This window comes from Polistes fuscatus, unplaced genomic scaffold (assembly GCF_010416935.1).
Source record: "Polistes fuscatus isolate 324 unplaced genomic scaffold, CU_Pfus_HIC Scaffold2, whole genome shotgun sequence".
Classification (NCBI taxonomy): domain Eukaryota; kingdom Metazoa; phylum Arthropoda; class Insecta; order Hymenoptera; family Vespidae; genus Polistes; species Polistes fuscatus.
Genome location: NW_025113096.1, coordinates 6,496,895 through 6,510,500, shown reverse-complemented (window position 1 = coordinate 6,510,500; position 13,606 = coordinate 6,496,895). Strand labels below are relative to the sequence as shown.

General features: G+C 26.7%; 4 protein-coding genes across 9 annotated transcripts; 2 read left to right on the top strand and 2 right to left on the bottom strand.

The window, feature by feature from the left end:
• Positions 1–215: 215 nt before the first annotated feature.
• On the bottom strand, positions 216–4,152 carry LOC122516822 (dnaJ homolog subfamily C member 7). The gene is made up of 11 exons (XM_043634987.1): positions 3,631–4,152; positions 3,405–3,493; positions 3,168–3,292; positions 2,891–3,079; positions 2,503–2,621; positions 2,259–2,412; positions 2,012–2,176; positions 1,749–1,914; positions 1,513–1,659; positions 1,258–1,410; positions 216–1,145 (listed from the first exon to the last, which is right to left on the bottom strand). The coding sequence occupies exons 1-11, from the start codon at positions 3,708–3,710 to the stop codon at positions 1,045–1,047; spliced, it is 1,488 nt and encodes a 495-aa protein (XP_043490922.1). The 5' UTR covers positions 3,711–4,152; the 3' UTR covers positions 216–1,044.
• Positions 4,153–4,651: 499 nt separating this feature from the next.
• LOC122516860 (CDC42 small effector protein homolog) lies at positions 4,652–5,736 on the top strand. Of its 4 annotated transcripts, none has more exons than XM_043635060.1 (3): positions 4,652–4,790; positions 5,019–5,322; positions 5,412–5,736. In XM_043635060.1, exons 2-3 carry the CDS (start codon positions 5,068–5,070, stop codon positions 5,418–5,420), a joined length of 264 nt encoding a protein of 87 aa, XP_043490995.1. In that variant the 5' UTR covers positions 4,652–4,790; positions 5,019–5,067; the 3' UTR covers positions 5,421–5,736. The 4 variants fall into 4 exon arrangements, with proteins under 4 accessions (XP_043490995.1, XP_043490994.1, XP_043490993.1 ...); XM_043635059.1 differs by having other exon boundaries at positions 4,652–4,940; XM_043635058.1 differs by having other exon boundaries at positions 4,653–4,769.
• A 665-nt stretch (positions 5,737–6,401) lies between these two features.
• On the top strand, positions 6,402–7,835 carry LOC122516848 (electron transfer flavoprotein subunit beta). 2 transcript variants are annotated; one of them, XM_043635042.1, is made up of 4 exons: positions 6,412–6,488; positions 6,587–6,618; positions 6,939–7,337; positions 7,469–7,835. In XM_043635042.1, the coding sequence occupies exons 3-4, from the start codon at positions 6,993–6,995 to the stop codon at positions 7,778–7,780; spliced, it is 657 nt and encodes a 218-aa protein (XP_043490977.1). In that variant the 5' UTR covers positions 6,412–6,488; positions 6,587–6,618; positions 6,939–6,992; the 3' UTR covers positions 7,781–7,835. The 2 variants fall into 2 exon arrangements, with proteins under 2 accessions (XP_043490975.1, XP_043490977.1); XM_043635040.1 differs by having other exon boundaries at positions 6,402–6,618.
• A 426-nt stretch (positions 7,836–8,261) lies between these two features.
• Positions 8,262–11,940, bottom strand: LOC122516810 (protein UBASH3A homolog). Of its 2 annotated transcripts, none has more exons than XM_043634962.1 (4): positions 11,137–11,940; positions 10,551–10,788; positions 9,779–10,468; positions 8,262–9,688 (listed from the first exon to the last, which is right to left on the bottom strand). In XM_043634962.1, exons 1-4 carry the CDS (start codon positions 11,241–11,243, stop codon positions 8,894–8,896), a joined length of 1,830 nt encoding a protein of 609 aa, XP_043490897.1. In that variant the 5' UTR covers positions 11,244–11,940; the 3' UTR covers positions 8,262–8,893. The 2 variants fall into 2 exon arrangements, with proteins under 2 accessions (XP_043490897.1, XP_043490898.1); XM_043634963.1 differs by having other exon boundaries at positions 9,848–10,468; positions 11,137–11,939.
• Positions 11,941–13,606: the final 1,666 nt, after the last annotated feature.

Genomic DNA, 13,606 nt, shown 5'->3' with positions numbered 1-13,606 from the left:
TAATATATTAATTCGATGTCCCCCACAACAAAATATTTTGATATCAAACAAATTTTTACATTGTATTAAATTATGATCTTATTATAATAAATAAAAATAAGAACAAAAAATTACACATCATAATTCATGCTGAACATAAAATTGCCAAAATGTTATAAACTTCTTATATTACAATAGTAATTATTATTATAATAATGAGTAGAATGATTAATGAATTAACTCGAATAATTTATGTATTTTCTTCTTAATTGAGAACATAAAATATACAACAAATTACATCATGTGAAAGTAATCAATTTAGCTTACACATTTTAGTAATAAAACACATGGGTATATATGTATATTTTATATACATATAACTTATCAATTCGAATATATTGTATATTTCTAAGAAATACCTAAACCCATATTCCAAATCTATCCATATTCTTTCTTACCGATATAAAAGACATACATTTAGTTGAACAAAAGATATTTCACTAAGGTAGCTGTAAATTTTTATCATTTATTATAACAATAACAAGGACTGACTTTTCAATATGTTTTTTCTATATATGTCCTCTTTTCGCTATATTTAATTCTAAGAATATTCGGAAATAGACAATAAATGAATTGTTGTATGTGTATATATCATGCAGAGCAAATTAAGAGTGCGGATTTAGAGGAAATATTTTCACAGAAAAAAAAGAAAATCTATATTAAATATTATCATAACATTCTAATCAATGTTCGAAACATTGATCAAAAGAAATTTTCATGAAAGATTTTATACTTGCTATATAAAAAAGAATAAAGAGAATTATTTTATTTAATTTTCTTGTTTTTGTGTTTTCACGGATTAAAAATATGTAAAAAGCAAAATTTATACAAAATAATCTACTACATTATACGACTTTGTACATAATGATGATCTAAATATGTCAAGACCAATAAATATATAATTAATACAACTGCAAAGGGAAAATCATTATATTTTTTATATCAAATAAACTAAAGTATTATAATACGATATACTATGATATCATGATGCACTTTGGAATGTTATTAACCCAAATGAAAACTGCAGCCATTGTAAAATTCAGTTCGAAATTGAAAGCCCGCGTCTGGAGGAAAGAACGTTGGGAACATTCCACGAGTATCCATGTCTAAAAAAAAACAATTTTTATTATTAGATATATTAATGATTAACTAAATCATGATTTGTTAAATCATTGTTCACTTTTAATTCATTGAATAATGAATAATAATTTGATAAACCTTGCATACTGCTATCACTGTCATCAATGTCATGGCCACTATCATAACGCAAACGTTTCTTCGGATCCGATAGAATACCATACGCTTCTCCAACTTCTTTAAACTTCTTTTCTTGTTCCTTCTTTTCCCCTTCAGTTGCATTAGCATGTCGATCTGATAATTATTCAAGTAGATATTAAAATTATAACATTTTATTTATATATATATTTTATTATAATATATATGATATATTAGATTTATTATTGGTTTTAATACCTGGATGATGGACCATAGCCCGTTTCCTATATGCTTTTTTAATATCATCGGTTGATGCGTTTTTATCGATACCTAATATTTTATAATAGTCTTTCCTTTTAGATTTTTTCAAAGCCATTTTTGCTCCCATGAGGAATCTCTTATTTTCTGTAAAATAAAATATTAAATATAGTATTAATAAGTTTTTTTTTAATGAATAATAAATACTTGAATAATTATATGTATAATATTCGTACCACGACTGTTATCTATTTTACACGCTTTCTCAAAATCACGAACAGCATCTTCGTATTCATTTAATTCCAAATAAGATGATCCTCTCCTAAGCAAAGCTTTAAGATAATTTTCATCTAGTTTTAAAGCTTCTGTGCATTCTGTTATAGATTCCTTCACTCTTCCTAACTATAATAACAAAGAAAAGTTTTTTTATTTAAGTATACAACAAACAGAACATTTATTATTATATGTAATTTAGTATATAATGTTTGTTTCAACTTACTTTAATAGCTGCTGTTGCTTTATTAAAATGAAGTTTAGCATTGGTCATTATATTTTGAGGATCTATAGTTAAAGCCTCTGTAAATAAATTGTAAGCTTCTTGATAGCGTTTCATTTTAAATGCTGCATTCCCATCTTCTTTTTTCTTTTTTAAAGCTTTCGCTCTCTAAAAGTAAGGTAAAGATTAATACTACATACATTTATTTACAAATTAATTCACCATAATAAATTAAAAATATTTTTACTACCTTATAAATTTCCAATGCCTTATCGTGATCAGGTGCTAATCTTAATACTTGTTGAAAATGTGCGAAAGCTCTATCAACGTTATCTTGGAAATACAAACACATACCACGAATATAAATAGCATCCGCATTTTGTTTATCAATGTGCAAAACGTCACTGAAATATAATAAGTATATTAAAGGTATAAATAAATAAAATATAATTCACAGACTGAATAAAATCTTTGTAAAATAAACGTTAATTTACTTGGCAATTTCTTGTGCTTCTTCGTATCTTCCTAAAAATGCGAGACATTCAGCTTTGATTAATTTAAATCTTGTGCACGATGTACTAACATCGCAACATCGATCCATACAGTATACAACCTATTAACAAAAAAAGACAAAACATCGGTTTGCAAAGTAGACTTCAACTACAGAGTTTAAATGATTAACGATATGAATATATTTGTCGGTTGTGGCAGACACATATTAATACGTATTTTTTTTTCCATTGCTTTTGTATCCTCTACTCATTCCCAAAATGGACCAGACGTTAAGAAACATCCTATATTATAGTACTAGATTTTTCAAAATCTTTGTTAACAATATTGTTAGCAGTGGAAATGAGCATTACATTTACACAAACCTCTAACCTTACGGAAATCTTTCACTGCGTAAGCAGTATCCGCATCCTTAAGATACTTCTGTATATACTCTAAATCCTTTTGTTCAGAAGCTACAGACGTATTATCAGGATCTAATTTCAAAAGTTTAGATATATTAGTTTCAGCTTCTATGATATCACCCAAAATCAATGAACATTTGATAACCCTGATGTATGCCTAGGAATATAAAAATCATAATTACATAAGAAAAGAAATATTAAATGAATAAATTATAATATTTCATTGAACATATATATATAAGTACTTTGAGAAACAATGGGTCCAATTCAATGCATTTCTTAGCGTCAACTAAAGCGTTACGATATAGGCCAAGCATCATATAACAAGCTGCTCTGTTACCATAATAACGTGGTTCATCTGAACACATCTCTAAAATCACCATTATCATTATTTTTATTATTACAATATTATTATTATTATTTCTATTAATTATAGAACAAAAGATTAGTTTCATTACATAAACTAGTATCAATATACTTACCAATAACTTCATTGTATCCAGTTAATGCTTTTTTATATTGTTTCAAAGAATAATATTGATTTGCTATTTCTTTCTTTGCCTCTGCCAATCTAAAGACAAATTGATACACAATTTTAATATAATTACATAATTTAAAAAAAAAATAAAGAATAGAAAATTTTCTTTTCGTTGATATGTGAAATAATTCCAAATGTAAATAAAACAATTTAAAATGGACTTTACTCACTCTTCAACAACCGATTTGTCTACATTCATGGCGTTGGAGACAGGTTCCAATTCTTCGTTCATTTGTACTTCATTCGCCATAATAAATGTTATTAAGTACAATTAAAAGAAATAATGATAAATAAATTCATTCAATATAACATCGTACTAGTAATAAATATTACTGCACGAATAATTTAACGAAAAAAAATATATTTTCCTGATAATGTACAAATGTTCAATGTTCAATATTCAATGTTACAACAAGAAAGGGCTAGAGATCTGTTTCGACAATTGTACTGAACTATGTAACACGCGGTTACGATAAAATACTAGCATTCGTAATTTAAATACCAATTGGAATACCGAATGCTTCTTTACTTAAAAGATATTTCATTTTATAACGTTTGAAATATTATTATGGAACACATATTTATAGAAAAACTATATTGGCCAACTAAAACCCTGTCGTATTTTTTATCAGCGACTACATAAAGAAGTGGCTTTAAGGTGACTTAAGCAACTGTACTACACCACGCGTGATTTGCAACCAACTTTAAAACACAGGTTAGGCACAATTGGAACAAATATAATTCCTAGAAAAATATTATTACCGACCATGAGTGAAACTTATTTTTTATACGAAACAATAAATAATTTGTACAGTTCTTTTTAAAACAATATTTAAAAAAATATATATATTTTTCATAATGAAAATTAAAAAAAAAGTTATGTATAACAAAAATTAACAACAATCAAATATCGGAATACTTCCGAAACGAATTTAGCTGTAATTAACTAAAATTTTGTTTTCTCTATAATACGACAAAGTATAACAATCAGATATAATAATTTGATATTTGAATGATATTAAAAAGATGTTTTAATGATTTTGATTTTTTTTAAGAAGAGGTATTAAAAATATAGGATTATTAAATGCAATAACAATGAAATGATTATATATTAAACGTCTTTGAATATGTAAACCAATCAAATGTAGATTTAAGTTTGTCCAATTTTAAAATTGAATCGATTAATTGTACTTATGTTAGATGTATTTGGGTAGTAGAATACATATAAGATAATCATTACAGAGGATCGTTTGTCATGTTTCTTGGCGGGTTTGAACGTACTGGAACATCAAAGAAGTGACAAAAAAAAGTAACATGAAAGCAACTTTTGGTTAAGTTTCTATCTTGCAAAATTTGTAATAACCGTTGTGTTGTATTGTGTGTAATTTAAAAATAAAGTATAAATGATGTATTGTCCAAGTATCAGTACCTATAAATGGTTTATGTTACGTATAGGTTAAGATGTAAAGTTATTTTGATAGTATGATTTAATTTGATTTAAAAACCGTAATTTTTGTTAGATTACATTGTAATTATTGCATTGTATCATATGTTTCAGATTTGAGAGATTAAGAAATTAAGACAACAAGCTTAAACTTTAATGCAAAATGGCAGGTAGTAGCGAACTTTGGATACAATGTTTTAAGTGTTGTTTGCAACAACAAGAACCACGTTCACGAAGTGGGAAACACAAATCTCATCAGAGGCTCAGGATAGATCGGAGCATGATTGGAGAGCCTACAAATTTTCGACATACAGGTCATATCAGTAGCGATGACTTCAACATGACTGGAGATTGCTTATCTACTATTCAAGAAAGAATGCAACATAAAGGTGGTTATGACACTTCCTTTAGCGTTGAGGTAATCATTAATTTATTTTTAACAAATAAACTTAATTATTCTTTTTGATAGCGCATGCACATACATATATTCATTTGTTATTGTTTTAGGCATATTGATATGCGTTAAAAAAAGTATTTGAACTGCCAGAGTATTAATGGAAGAAATGAATCGACTGACGTTTTTTTATTAACGATGTATTCACTTCCTGACTTAATAGTAATACAATGCACTATGCGCAATTATGTATTTTATAAATCTTTTTTTTGTTGTTGTTTATACAATTAATGTCAATAGAGAGAGTAAATTTATTAAAAGAGTGTCATCTGATTTGTTCGCATATGTGAAAATTTATATATTTTGATTTATTACATGGACTTTTGTAAGATTACGAATGTATTTATATATTAATGAATTCTTCTATGTTGATTTATACTTTGAATATTTTTATCTTTAAGTGTAACCTTATAAATATAATAAATGATTGTATATAAAAGAAACATAAACAAAAGCATCAAATAATAAAATTGTAATACAGTCTTGTAATTTAAATGTATTTTAATTGAATGAAAATTATATAAAGTAAGTATAATTATAGAAAAAAAACAAAATTTATAAAAGAATATAAAGTTCTATTTCATTTAATGATTTAGTTCCATATAAAAGACGATGAAATCAATTAAATATCCCTATGTGATTAAAACAACAAAATTCCTAAAATTTAAATACCTTCTTCTATAAAGAATGATTCCAAAGTTTTTAATGTATCGTTGATAAATTAATTACAATATTAAATTATTAATATTTATATTTATTTATGTCAAATGTATTATATCGAAATTCTATCTTTATTATATCAAGTAGAAATCTTTTAAAAAATTAGAAAAGACATTGATATTAAATTGACAAACTTATTATCCCAGTTGTTATTAATATATTTCTAATAGTTAAAAAAAATATATTATAATTAACATTCATTTTAAAAGTTCCTATTTAACGATATTTTTAATATGTGTAATATTATAATTATTAGTAATTATTGTTATTGTCCATGAAAAATGAGGAACAGTTAGGACTTCGAACCGTAAGTGATTGCCACGTCACTAACAATTACCACTATACTCATAACTGCAGTTAGTTACTTCGAAATTCCTCCATCAGTGTTCTCAGTGGGGAAGACATTCTATGTAAACACACTGTTGATCTCGATTTTAAGTACTCTCCATTTTTTTTTCATATATTATTCTAATTAATTGGAAATTAATTATGGCACGTGTACTTGTAGGTGTTAAAAGGGTAATCGATTATGCGGTCAAGGTAAATTTGAACTTTTAGGATATTAAAACATAGAATTACTTTAATTAACAATAAAAAGAAACAAAAAAGGTGAATTTATCTTATCTTTACGTTTTAATAAATTCGATCTTGTCTAAGGTCATTCATTAATTTATAAAACAATGAAACACTTGTTGGAATATAAATGTACTTTTATATTTTTATGTAAATTAATCTTTTATTATTATATATATATATATATAAATATTTATTTATTTATTAATAGCTATTCTTGTCCAAATACAGTTTATAATTTAAAAACTGTTTTTTTTTGTAATTAATATTTTAATCCATCATTTTAGATCCGTGTCAAACCAGACAAAACAGGAGTCATTACAGATGGAGTCAAACATTCAATGAATCCTTTCGATGAAATAGCTGTTGAGGAAGCTATAAGAATGAAAGAAAAAAAATTAGTACAAGAAGTCATTGCTGTTACATGTGGTCCTACTCAAGCACAAGATGCTTTGAGAACTGCGTTAGCTATGGGTGCTGATCGTGGAATACATGTGGAAGTATTGCCAGCAGAATACGAAACTTTGCAGCCAATTCATGTGTCTAAAATTTTTGCTAAACTTGCTAGAGATGAGAAAGCTGATTTAATTATTGTTGGAAAGCAAGCAATCGATGATGATAACAATCAAACTGCTCAAATGATTGCTGGTAATTTGGATTGGCCAGCAGGAACATTTTGTAGTAAGGTATTTTAGTTTTTGACATAAATGATAAACATCTGGAAAGATTTATGGATTTATATTAATTTAAAATATCAAGATGTTTAATTATTTTATTGAATTCAGTTTACTTTTCCAATCATTTTGTTTATCGTTAGATCGAACATGGTAATGGTGAATTGACTATTACTCGAGAAATCGATGGGGGATTGGAAACTCTCAGGCTAAAAACTCCAGCTATTCTCAGCACTGATCTTCGTTTGAATGAACCACGGTATGCCACATTACCAAATATTATGAAAGCCAAAAAGAAACCGATCAAAAAAGTTAGTCCAAAGGATCTTGGTATAGACATGTCACCAAGAATTGAGGTTATTTCTGTAGAAGAACCACCAGTTAGACAAGCTGGTTCTATAGTACCTGATGTTGATAGTTTAATAGCTAAATTAAAGGAACGTGGACATCTTTGATATCTTCCAAATAATATATGATATAGAAGATTATAAATATTTTTTGTGCCTTCCATGCAATGAATTTTATTATATTTTTCTGTATATAACATATGCCTTATGTATATTATTGGAATAAATAAGATCTATATTATATATATTTTCATAAATTTTTTTTGTACCATGTGAAGGCAAATCTTCTCTTTGTCATTTATATATATTCTTTTTTATTATTTTAATAAAATATTATTATTATATACATACTTATATATATATATATCTTTGGTATACAATATACTTTAAACATGTCTCTTGAGATTTTATATATACAATGGCTAATCAATTAACAAACATTTGTGCAAAGATAATGTTCGCAGTCTGAACTGTTCATTAGCTGATCACTCACTGCATACATGTAATAGTTTTTGGAAAAGAACATTAGAATTATTGTCCAATAAATAGATTTTGAATTTTTATAACTATAATAAATAACATAGTTATGTGTTGTTTCTGATTTTTTTACTAATAAAATTTTTCGTTGTGCCTTGATAACAAACAGAACTTGAATAAAACATAACACAATTGGAAATTTATAAAGCCATCTTTGTAAAAACAGCACTACAATTCTGATATAAAATAACAATTGTATCAATTTACATTAATATTGTCAACAATTAAATTATAAGTAACAGGACACAGTTGATAAAGTTATTTACTACTGATTTTTGTCATTATTTACATTGAAAAATTGATGTTAAATCGTTCAGTGATTTACATTTAAAACTAATAAAATAAATTATTCTCATATATATAAGACTTACGATAAATTTAAATGCAGGTACACATACACACACAACATAAGTACATTTTAACGAAGTGTATGTATTCTATGTATTAAAATTAATATTTCTCTTCTGCAAAAGCGTAGTTTAAACTGCCAATACTTTATATTCATTATTTATCAATATTCTTAATCTCTAATTAATAAGAATGTGCGTTTCGTATTGTAAACTTTTAAATAGGATTTCTCGATTCATTCATTTCAATATAAACTATACTTATAAAAAATTCATTGTATCATAACAGTCTTTTACGATCGCAATCCTATTACTTCTTAAATACTAGTTCATTCTTTTACAATAAAACTTTCCAATCAAATTTACTATTACTAGTATGCGTGATTGGAGGGAAAGGAGGCGCCTGAAGTTGCCATCCATTGGATTCTTTGCTAGTAACTGCACATGCCAAGTATGATATTTTTTGAGCTATTTTCGTAATTTCTGACGGTGGTGGTATCTCACCGCCGGTCAATTGTTTAGTTAAAGCTGATAAAGTACTAGCATGACCTACTATGAGAATGTTACCTTTCGTATTTTCAATAATATGTTTTATTAATTTATAGCTTCTTTCATAATACTGCGTTGAAGTTTCTTTTATAGTGAGATCTTTAACTTCAATTATATGATTATAATTTGTATCCACGTTGTAACCTGCATTAATTAATTCTGTGGGAGTCATCCAGGTAGGTACACCAGCTGGATACCATGCTAACCATTCTGTTAAACCTGGCTCAATTTTTATGGGTATGTCTAATTCTAAACCTTTTAAAATATTATTAAGCGTTTGAATACATCTTAGAAACGGCGAGGTAAAAGCTGCATCTACTTGTATTTTAGATGATTTTATTGCATCCCCAATCAATCTTGCTTGTAGTTCTCCAACTGACGTTATAGGACCGTCATGCTTAAATTCATCTATATTTCTTGTTGGTATAACCTTTGGCATATTTAGATCTCTGCGTATATAAGAACCATCTTCAAAACAATATGGGATCCATTCACCAAATGTAAAATCTACTCTCTCTCCATGACGACATATCACGAGTTGTCTTGCTGGAATTACAGATGACGAAGAAGAAGTGGACTCTATCTGTGTAAAGAAGAAATATAAATAAGATATAAATATTATATCATTATTCTAATTACAAATTAGATGGTTGAAATACTTTAATTTTATTACTGATTCTATTTCTGCTCTGGTTGTATTTACAGATTCTTCTACATTTGTACTGCTTATTTGGTGACTCACTTCTTTTTCTTCATCCACAATATCTTCTACATTATTATTAATTTGCACAGTATAATGCAATGTCCAGGAATCTGATTCAGCTGTTCGTTTTGTGTGATTTAAAGGAAAATTTCCTGTGGCCCCAGTCAACCATGAAGTACCTTCAATCCATCCATCTGTAGAAGAGTTGTATGATTCTTCCATTATGTAAATATAATCTCCTACTCTTAATTCCAAATCATCATCTTCTCTGGATGTGTACGCGTATATAACTTTATGTACACGGGAATTTTTTAACCTAGAGTCCCGAGAGTATAATCTAAGTTCCCAATTATCTACTGTAGCTGGTTCCAATTTTTCAACCATTGTACGGAGAGGTTGAAATAAGTTACTGGGAAACTGATAAGCCAGTGTAAGATGTAACGGCTTAACTTGATGATTGGCAACGATATTAAAGGTTGATAATTTAGCAGCATAATTGGCCGAAATTTTATTAAGCCATTTAGCATCCTCATCTTTGACAAAAAGTCCCATAAAATTGGGTGAAATATATGGTTCCAAATGAACCCTGCTGTAAGGTTCATTACGATCTATGATATTATTAAGAGAATATACAAATTCTGGTTCTAGTTCGTCTGAGACCTGGAAATAAAAGAAAAACATTCAATAACATGATGCATAAAGCTTCAATCTAATAGATCAAACAATTAATCATTTTACTTACTTGGAAAAAAGATACAAGCGTAATATGTGGCATATAGTTAAGTGCTCCATTCCAACCTAACTGTTCGCTTTCAACCCAAAACTTTGAAAGAGTTTCAGCTAATGCTCCAGTAGGACAAGCGTATAATACATATTGTCTATGCGTAATAAAATCTAAAGTCGGATCTTTAACATGAGCAAGTAACCAGTCAGATGCAAGCTGAATGCCACGGTGTCCAGTGGCAGCTAATGCTTTTTCTCTGTAATCACATAATTGTTTATGTGTCATACAAAAATTCAATTCTAACTTTGCACAAGGAAAATTTAACACATTTAGGTTCAATGAATAAATTAATAATTATTGAACGTCAAACAAATGACTAAGTATAATTAAAATTTTGAAACAATGTATGTATCATCATTTATAACAAAAATAATTTAAATATGTGATAACAATAATTTTAGATGGAAGATGAAATGAGTGTTATGTCATAAAATTTGACAGTCGTCTGTTTAGAATGACAATTAGTAAACAGAAAGAAAATGTTAAGATTAAATTTGCCCTATTTTGGATGATAAAACTATTATATTATTGTTAATATACTCACGCTCGATGTTTCGGAAATCCAAGTTGCAAAAGGGTTTGCAAAGGAGTCATTTGTTGTTTGAAAATCTTCTTCCTTGAGGGATTTTTTCGTGGTGGTAATGTCGCCATGATGATGTACGTTACCTAAGAGTTGTCACTAAACTTCAACTGGATTACGAATATGAAATCTTCTTGAATGGGAGAGGGAACATACCGTTGAATTTTAACTTTCAATTTTATTTAAAATGACCTTTTTCTTAAAATAAATAAATTAAATATTTTTCGATATAAACGTATATCCTTAGAATTTCTTTCTGTTGGTTTAAATTTACGGATAATTCAACAATATCTGTTAAAACTTTATGTTTATAATGTAAGAGAATTATCTATACTTCTATTTTAACGGAATGTTAAAATGTTTTTATTTTTTTATCTTTGAACGTATATAGAAACAAATTATTCATAAAATCATTTCTTAGAGATAAGTGAAGATAGCTTATAGTAAACAATAACATTTGTTAAGCTAATATTTAATTGCAAATTTTTATTATCTCGTTTAAAATAAGATAGATCAATAAAATAATCGTCGCAAAGAAAATTTCATAACATCCGTAGGTTTTTGTCCTATCTTAAGGATTATTATATACTATATACCTATTGGTCAATTCCGATGGAACCAAAATGTCTTTCGTTCTCCAAATAGAATAAGATTGGATTATTCGATTTCTATTATAATCCAGTGGAATATCCAATAAGATTATTCGTTGAACAGTAACAACGTTTGCTTTGTATGAAGTATTATTATTATTATTATTTTATTATACAAAAAATTTGAATTTTACTAATTATATCTTCATATATTGTTGCATGAATAAAAATTTATACGAATGAAAATGAATTAGATAATAGAGTACGAAAAGAATATAGACAAAAGTTTTTGATCAATGTATTTTACAATGTACAATATCTTAAAAACCTTTCTGATTTAGTAACAATGTTTTCTATACTAAGTTAATATTAATAATAGTAATTGTATTGTTATTATATACTATTAAAGTAGATTTGACAAATAGTAAGTACGAATTTTTAGTCAGGTAGAGAAAATTAATTTCGATTCTCCGCGTTTTAATTAGATTAAAGTTTTCGCTCACGTTTCATATTGTATAAATTATTTAATGTAAATGACATATATAAATATATGTATACGTAGCTGAGATTATAGTATAAAAATACAATTTGTTCATCATTTTAAGAAAGAGCATATAATATGTATTATAATATATTATATATAATATATGATAATAACAATAATAATAATAATAATAATAATAATAATAATAATAATAATAATAATAATAATAAATAAATTAATTAATTAATAATTACTTAAGGCACACCTCGTACACAAAATAATAATTTTCCACGAATAATAATTCGTTTTTTCTTCGTTATCAAACATATACTTCGCGATAATTATATGCGTGTGCATATACACACCATCGTGCACTACAGCGTTAATATTGTTTGTATTTAAAGTTAGTTTTCAAAAGAAACAACGATATGTGAAATTTATATATTTTACACATTCGTTAGACAATATCCTGGCTTATTAGCATTATTTGCGACCATGATATCACTCCGATAATAATAAAAAAAGTTACACTGCATTCATATAGAAAATATAACACTTCTTGTAAAGGTATTGTAACTACTAATTACATAGTACATGTTACATACACGTACATACATGTGCCGGTAATTATGTTTATAATGTGTAAAATAATTGAAAATAATTTATTTTGATTTACTTTATATTATAAAATAAATAATAGAATTAATTTTTTCATATTTTTTATTTACTATACTGTCATAATTACTGGCACGCGTATGTAGTTATATATATACGATACATATTTATTGTTTAAAACCGTGGAGATCTTTCAATTGATCATAAAATCGATCCTTTGAAATCAATACAAAATACGAACTAACAATAAGATTGTAAAAGAATACTAAGAATAAACAGGAAACTAACAGGAGTATCACGATCGGTAAGAAAATAATAATTATTTTTATAAAATAAAAAATATTTAAATCGGAAGTTAATATTATTCCTCCCATATCTTTATGTTTTATTTTGTCATTATGACACGCGTGCACAAAATTTCAAAGGAAAGATCGAATTATGATTGATTCGTTGCTTTTTTCTACGATCTGTACAAAATGTGTCTTCCTCTACATTTTTTAATTATTGTAGAAGTTTTGTTTATCAATACTGCGATGTATGAAAAAAATAAATTTGTAAATTATAAAATGCAAGCATAAATTTGTCAATTTTTATGATATTTATAATTTAAAACGCATCAAAAATGACGCGTACGTGTATCTAAACGGAAATTGATGTATTACTATTGCTATATTTGTCCTTCTTTTAATGACTCGATTGGCACCATAGGTTCAACAAAATATTCACTTCTTGTACAATAAAATAT